Genomic DNA, 8,578 nt, shown 5'->3' with positions numbered 1-8,578 from the left:
TTAAGCCTATTTCAAAATGCATGCATTCTGATTCGTCTTTTATCCATCTGTCCAGCTCTTTATTTTGTTTACATGACTATACCCTGTCTCCCTCTCTCTCCTTCTCTATATCTATCTAATGCCATCTCTCTCTTTCTGCACCTCTCCATATGAGATCCTTAAAACAAAACCCGGGCCACCGCATTCGTTTTCAGTTACGAATTTTTATCTCGTTATTATTATTATTATTATTATTATTATTATTATTATTATTATTATTATTATTATTATTATCATTATTATTATTATTATTATTATTAATATTGTTATCATTATTATTAATATTTTTATCATTATTTTCATTGTTATCATTACTACTATTTGTATCGTTAGTATTGTTATAATGATCATTATGATCTCTATTAATCGTTATATTTATTATCATCATTACTCTTATTAGTAGTAGTATAAAAATAATCATATTATAATATTAATATCATCATTATTATTATAATCATTGATATTATCATTATTTTCTGTTGATCATAGCTCGTGAAAGCCGAAAACCCCAGCATCAATAAGGCCAAGGACCTCCTCTCAGACTTCACCCCTGATGAGATTAGACAAGCGATAGAGCAGAAGGACGCAATAGGAAACAGTGTGATCCACTATGCCTGTGCCAAGGCACTCGTACCCTGGGTAGAACTTCTCATATACAACAGAGCAGGTAAATAGAGAAACACGAGCTTTTCCAAAGACTCGGTTTTTTGTAGGTTCGTTTTTCCGAAGGACTGGGTCTTCTTGTTCCCGTTACTGGAACATGAAGACCCAGTCCTTCGGAAAATGAACCTACGGGATTCTAGTTCATAACTTCGAAAATGAGATAAGTTTTACGATTAACGAATCATATTCAATTTTCGTAATTGTGAACCTTGATAATTATGAACCTTACTTTGAGTTCCTTTGTGAACCTTCGGAGTAGCGAATATTCGAAATTGTGAGCTATTGAAAAAGCGATATGTAACCGGTAAATTGTAAATTGACAAGTTCATAAATTCGTAAAACTATTAAAGCCGATCTCAATTAAATTTAAGTACTGGCAAGTGGTAGATCCAGGATCAGTTTCTATCGGGGTGGGGCTGTAGGGGTGTTGGAGTTGAGAGGTTTTAATCATTTGACTTGAAATACAAAAGTCTCGGGTTCGAGCCCTAGCACGGCACTTGTGTCCTTGAGCAAGGCATGTTATCTACATTCCTCCTCTTCACCCTGGTGTTAAGCGGGTACCTGGTAGAATGTGAATGGCATTGTGGTTGGATTAGCATGTACGTGCCCATAAAAGGGTGATTATGTGAAATACTCCCCATGGACGGAAGAATGACGTCCACTGTAAATGTGGAGAAAGTCTGGAGATGCTACTTGTAACAATTCGATATCACTTTTCATTCCTAGATTTTAATGTGGCAGGCGAAGGTGGACAAACACCTATTCATTTCGCAGTTAAAGGAGAAAACAAAAACGTCAGCCAAGTAAGTTTTTGTATATATATACAGAGCCTAGCCGGATCTCTTGCAATAATTTTGTTCATTTAAACGCAACTTGATTTCAACCGAAATCATGATCGTGTATTTGGGACTTGGTTCAAAGATTTTTTTTTATTTGCCTCTAAGCGCACCTTTTATCCCTTTTTTTTTTTGGGGGGGGGGTGCAAGAGGGCCCCAGTTGTGTTTGATTCACCTATCTATATGCCAAAGTACGGAGAGTTAGCCCCATAGCGTATTGAGAGAGATAGTTGTGACACGCGCACGCGTACCCGATCAAATGTCAATTCATGGAGCTACAAAAAGTTCGCTCCCACAAATAATTTCTACGAAAGGGAACTTTTTCAGACTCCATGACTAGACATTTTTCTTATTTTAATCAAATGTTAATATGCATTAATCTTTGCTAAGTGCCTGGTTACAAATGATTTCATTCGACTGTTTCAAAATTGTATTTCAATCGTCAGAATATGAATTTCAAACATTATGTAGCATTACAATACAATTTTTTTTGGCAAATAAGAAAAACATCATATGATCAATTAAGCCCGTAGAAAAAAATCACTTCCCTGAAAGTGTATATTGTTATACATGTAATTGTACCTTTTGTCAGGTTAAGGACAGAGTTACAGTGGTGAAACTATTAATAAAGGAAAAGGTACCTGCAGACAAGAAGGACTACCATGGTCGTACACCATTACAATTAGCTTGTGACGTCAAAGGTCAACACAAGGTCATCCGTGCCCTACTTTCAGTTAGAGAGATTGATGTAAACGTAAGTACAGATCAAAGCCCTGCTTCACAAATACAAAATCATCCTTTTTGGGAAATGACAAGTGTTAACAAATCGTTTAAAGCCAATGAAATGAATTGAATTAAACGATATGAAACAAAAGTTTTACTTAAATATTTTTTACTTAGAGCCTTAATTCTTTAAACATTGAAGTAGAAAAGGCCAAACAAAAAATTAAACAAACAAACGAACAATGAGGTCCTTGAATTTACATACATTTCAGTTCCCTTGAACTCCGTTTCTTCTAAATCCATCTGTTATTACGTTTTGAAATATAGTTTGGTCTATATGAAGACAAAAATCTATTTTCTGTCTTTTTTTAGTGCGTTTGTCAAAAAGCGATCAAGGGTAATTAAAGCAAAATAGTTGACAGAAGTGTGTTTAAAAAACAACCTTCCTGATATATCGTGAGGAAGCAATGTCGTTTATTGGTAATTAAAGGTAATACAAAGTTTTGGGAATTTTAAAAATTGGGTGGATAGTGATTCTTTACAATTTTGATATATTTGGATGCCCCTTTGGATGTATTATAAGCACTAGAAAATGTAGCTCCTAAAACACTTCTGCTTTTGAGAACGCTCCTGACTCTCAAACAAAGGTTCCAGGTTCGATTCTTTCTTCTTGTTTTACATCCCTGGACAACGCGTACTGCCCACAATGGTGCCTCTCGACACAGATGTACATGGATACATGGCGATGCTGGGGTATTAAAATAGCAGGTTCGCAACGAGGAAGAATCAAGTAGTTTATAATGAATATAGATGTGTCTTTCAGCTTGCAAGGAGGAACTTATAGGAGAAGAAAGAGTGGTAGAAACCAAACAGAAATGGGACATGGATTGCATTGACGGGAATTTCAGTTGAGCAGCTAACTGGACAAGCTTAAGACTGACTGTAGCCCCAACGGCCTACATGCTATGGGACATAGATAGACAGATATCTTTTTTATTACTTTCTTGGAAAAGCAGACAAAATCATTATTTATTAATAATTTATATCATGCATCGCGTGAGAGTTAAGCAATATTAAATCATATTTTAATGAAAATTGCGCTTTATTCATCTTCCTTTCTAGCAAGATGTAAAGACCGGAACAGTAACTTCATCCCTTTTCCACATCACATGCCAGAACGATCAGTTTGAAAATGCCCAGGTGCTACTCAAGCACCGTGCCGATCCTCTGGCAAAAGATAGCCTTCGGGGTGATACACCGTTTCACATCATCCTTAGGAAAGGGCAAGTGAAGTTTGCCCTTCGATTCCTTAAAATTTGCAAAGAGAACAGAGACGTCGTGCGAGAGGTTAGATATTTTATTTTAATTAAATTTGAATTTATTTGATCGGTCATGTTAATGGATTTATTTTTATTTTTGCCGTTTTATAGAGCAATTTGCCAAGCAAATATTAAATTTAAAACTGATGACATGTGATGAGGAAGGAAGTACAGGGTATATCCCATGCATTACCAAGTATAATTGATGATTAATTTGATTATTGATAATAGATCATTAGGACTATTGCTTTCACTTGCTACATGTGCCCCACGTTTTGTTTGAAGGGGGAGGGGCATGGTGGGGGAGACTTGAGAACCCGACCCAACCTCGATTAGAACCGCCCCTGCTTGCAAGCCATTTGTGTACTGATTTTGATATTAGCATTATTATTTTCATTCACATGTGAAAATGTTGTGCTTTCGTTGTAACACAGATTTTGTTAGCCCAAAACGCGTACCAGCAAAGCGTGCTCCATGAGGCGGTCAAGTGCGGTGACAAGGAACTCGTCTCATACTGCTTGGAATACGGTGAGTATAAAGCCCCGGCCTCCCCACTCAGTAGGGCGCTTTAGCAACGCGATGGAAGGCAAAGCGGACGGGAGAAATCACTCAACCAATCGTCCTGTACTATGCTCCCGTCTTCATTTGTAGCCTGTATATAGAGTGATTTTGCAAACACGACGGAAGGCAAAGACGAGGTTAACCGCGCAAAATAATCAATCTGCGCATGTGCGAACCAGAATTTTCTCCGTCTTGTTGATTCCCACGACCGTTCTCAGCCATAATAGCGTTCGTTCCCTAAACACGACGGAAGAGTTGTATCGCCGTACAATAGACAATTTTCATAATGTAACCAAATTAAATGCATAAGTCTTTGTGAAGTGCCTTAATACAAATTATTTCATTCACCTGATAAGAATAATAGTATTTCAACAGACAGAATCCGAACTGCATACATTATTTGATCTCGGTTTAGTGAATTCTCCCGTCCTCTTTGCCTTCCGGCGCGTTGCTAAAGCGCCCTGGTGTTATTTGGGGTACGCATATTAATGTTCCCTCCTTTCGAAAACACCCCCTAAGTCCGGTGTGTAAAACGGGCTTTTGTGTACTACGAGCCGGACTTTGGTGCGTAAAAAGTACCCCTTTACCGGACATTTTGGTAAAACACATGGTATCCCTCCGATCACGGAGTAGGGGGGGGGGGGGTGAATAAAGCCCACCGCGCACTATGTATACGACCTAACTGCGAACTTACTGCAACTTGACTACGATTTTGATTTTGGGGGTGTTGGAAATGTTGAGTGTGAGGCATACACATGGTTTGAGTCCTATCTCATATCTATCACAGATTGTTTATATAAATGGTTGCAGATCAGTTGCCTTGCCTCTCTCCTATGGTGTGCCACAGGGTTCCGTTGGCAGGCCGATTCTTTTTTTTTTCAATTTATTTAATAATCTTTGTTACCACTGACAGGATGCTTACACATTCTCTGAAATTGAATTTAGACAAATGTGAATTCCTGATATTTGGTTCTAAAGTGCAGCTCAGTAAAAATGAGAGTAGTAACAGCACTAACAGGGGTATGCGTAGCGCAAGCGCGGATCCAGGATTTCTTAGGTGTGGGGGCCCAAATTTGAAATCAATTTGAAATTTAGGTTGCTGAAATATGAAAATCGTGCCGGCCAATAATTCACTCAGTGGGCACTAATTTTTTTGGGGGGCCCTCGAAAGTTTGAAAAATTGCACCCCCCTCCCTTGAGCGTTGGGGGGGGGGGGGGGGGAGAATCTCCCAAAAAAGGTAACATTAACGTTAAACATGTAAAAATACACATTTTTTTTTCCCAGGGGGGAGCCGGGCCCCCCAGGTACCCCCCCCCCCTGGATCCGCCAGTGGCGTAGCGGTTTCATTGTTGGTGTACTAGAAAATGGCGTTTTACTACTTAATTCATTAGGGACTTTTAGATTTGCGTGGACATGGACGTGTGGCGTCCTTTTAAGGCACTGGCAGTGCCCTAAAAGGATGTTACACGTTGCAGTCCACGTTCTCGTCGTGCAAATCGAAAAGTCTCCATTGAACGCCACTCTTTGACGCCAAGGAACGGGCATAATAATAACTGCATTGAGGATATTTCGGACCACAATCGTATACCATACTATAAATGTTTATTTTTATATCAATATAACCCGAATTTGATTGAATTGGAGAAAAAAATGTTCCGCGCCAGGGATCGAACCCACGACTTTTTGCATTTCCAAACGAGAAGGGCGTCTGCACTACTTTGGCCAGAGGGGATTAGACCTCCTTGCAAGATCATTGATAGGTGGTTATCTTATCAAATCAGCTCTCAACTAACATAAGAAAAAGGGGATCATGGGGGACCAACAGGCACTGATTAGGCATTGTTTGCTATATAGAGGGCGCAAGTAGCTTTAAGTAGTGCAGTGGAGCTTTAAAGCACTCGACTACGACAACCTTACGTTTTTGAAATATTGAAATTTTTGAAATATCACTTTTAGTTGGTCGCGCTGACCTCATGAAGATCATTTCAAAGGACAACTCGACATTGATGCACACTGTCTGCAGACATGGACATCACGGTATTGTCAAAATGCTCGATGAAATATGTCCTAACCTCCTGACCTGTCCAAACATGAGACGATTAACGCCGCTACACGCTGCCTGCAGTCGAAACCATTTCGAGGTGACTAAAGTCGTCTGTTACCTGTTAAAAGAGAGGTAGGCATAAACATTTTGAAACGAAACTCTGAGTTTTCTCAACCTTTTCATGTCATTGATTGACAGCATTTGCTTTTGGGGAAACACCCGAACGGTGGCGATTTCGCAAGGAGAGCCCGCCCTTATACGTTTTTAAGAGTGATAAGTAAATATGACCGTGTGTGATACTTCTTAAGTATTTATTGACGCTTCCTCATTTATGGGATGATATTTCATGTTCGGCTGCACCAAGGTCAACCTAAGTGCCTTGCTTAACAAAGTAAAATGGTGATATATATTTATATCGCCCACATATCCACCATCCAAGGTGCTCAAACCGGTACCCATTTATCACCTGGGTGATTGTGGCTTTGGATTGCTAATCGAGAAAAAAAACTGCTTAAGCCCCTTTGACACCGGATCTGCGTACAGTTGCGTAGTGTGACGTACCATGTGGCGTATACGAATTAGGCTGCGTATTCATTAACAAATATGTTGCTTCGGCGTAGTCCCTGCGTAGGTTATGCGTAGGCTGGCATACGATGGCGTACGTTACGTGCTCTGTGCATAGGTACCGCGTACCTTCGGCGTATGCAATTGGCGTACCTACGCGTACGATTGCGTATAACAGGCGTAGGGTTGGGTACGGTTGCTTACTGTGTGCGCAAGCTTTTACTGCTTCGTCGGACTGGCGTAGGGTAGCGAACTATTGCGTAGGCTTGGCGTACTGTAGCGTAGTGTTGCGTAGACTTGCGTACACAACATATGAACAAGTGTCTTTTGGCGAGTCTCGAACACATGCTCGCGCATGTATTATAACCAATGGGCACAGGCTTAACAAAAATTATTTTGTCAAAGATATTGGTGTAATGTTGCAGTGCTGCTAAATACAAGGCTGGCGCGAACGGTATTCTATTGTCTATACGTTGTTTTTTGTATTCTCCAGAATATTAGAAAATAACTCTATGTATTCGCGTCGAAAAAGGCCTCGAAAGAATGATTTTCAAGTGAATTTTGACACCTGTTCAACCCTTCCATAGCAATGCACGTACTTGCACAATTCGAAGCAGGAAACATAATCGATAACCCCGTGTTTGAGACTCTGTATCCCGGCAACGGATTATCCTACGCATACAGCGCTTTCACTTTCCAGTGCGAAATTTATCCCTCCCTATCCTTGAAAAAGTAAAAAGATTAATCTTTTCCGTCCAATCACATTTGGCGACACTCCGAGCTCATTAGCACAGAGAGTTATGACGTCATATCACGCCATGACTCGCCTTTGCGTGGGTGTGTGTGTGTAGGGTCATGAATTATTCATGAGACGTACCTGCGCGCTGAGCAAAGAAAGACACGCACAATTCCACTTTAGTGGAATTTCGGCCTGAAACTTTTCCATATGGCGTCTAGCGTCTACGCCGAAAGTACTTTTTGTGTCCATCCCCAGTACACCTTTGCGTCCTTCAGCGTATATTTGCGTAGGCCAGCGTAGGGCTGCATATGATTGGCGTAGTTGGTACGCAACACTACGCAACTGTACGCATTGTTCGGTGTGAAAGGGGCTTTAGAGTTGTCGCAACTGGGTTAATACTAACTTATATTGTTTGAAAATTGACAAATCACTCTCATAGCAATAGGCAATAGAACAGTTTACTAACATATCAAATTTGTGGGCATAAATTTTAAACAAATGTTGTTCTTGACCACCTGAAGGCTTGTCCAAGGCTTGTCCTACATAGCAAAAGAAATACATGCAAACTGTATTCCGAGTTTTGAAGTTTATGCATTAATAATAATAGATTAATGAATTTACTCGTCCCCGGGAAGGAAACATCAATAAGTTTGAATATGTTAGTAAAACGGTATATTAGAACAGTGAAATTTGTTTTTACTCACACTGTAGGACTGTTACCTGAAAAAAAGCTTTTACGATACATTAAAACATATGTTTATACATAGCACTTGTGATGAGAAAAAAATGATTAAAAAAGAGCAGCGATTCGATGAAGGTAGAAGTAAGAAGTAGTGTCATCTTACAAGTTCTCCCTATGGCCCTTTCCCTGTTCCATCTTCTTTGTATCTATCATCTTTTCTCTTCTTCCACATTCAATTTTGTGTTACTTTTTTCAGGTTATTTTGTTTTAATTTCAATATTTTTTGGTAGAGGGTCCCTGTGCCAAAGGTGTCTCTGCACCACTATTCTGTAATGATAAACCCTTTTTTGTATATTCACAACATTACCTGTAAAAGACGGGATAAAGACATTCATATCGGTATGAAG

General features: G+C 39.7%; 1 protein-coding gene across 1 annotated transcript; it reads left to right on the top strand.

Moving 5' to 3' along the window:
* The first annotated feature begins 16 nt into the window (after positions 1-16).
* LOC105447454 (receptor-interacting serine/threonine-protein kinase 4-like) lies at positions 17-7,251 on the top strand. The gene is made up of 7 exons (XM_030993907.1): positions 17-22; positions 529-706; positions 1,429-1,505; positions 2,131-2,292; positions 3,384-3,608; positions 4,015-4,108; positions 7,244-7,251. The coding sequence occupies exons 1-7, from the start codon at positions 17-19 to the stop codon at positions 7,249-7,251; spliced, it is 750 nt and encodes a 249-aa protein (XP_030849767.1).
* Positions 7,252-8,578: the final 1,327 nt, after the last annotated feature.

Source organism: Strongylocentrotus purpuratus, unplaced genomic scaffold (genome assembly GCF_000002235.5).
Source record: "Strongylocentrotus purpuratus isolate Spur 01 unplaced genomic scaffold, Spur_5.0 spur5_scaffold_20, whole genome shotgun sequence".
In the NCBI taxonomy this organism is placed as follows: domain Eukaryota; kingdom Metazoa; phylum Echinodermata; class Echinoidea; order Camarodonta; family Strongylocentrotidae; genus Strongylocentrotus; species Strongylocentrotus purpuratus.
This window is presented reverse-complemented; position numbering and strand designations above follow the sequence as displayed.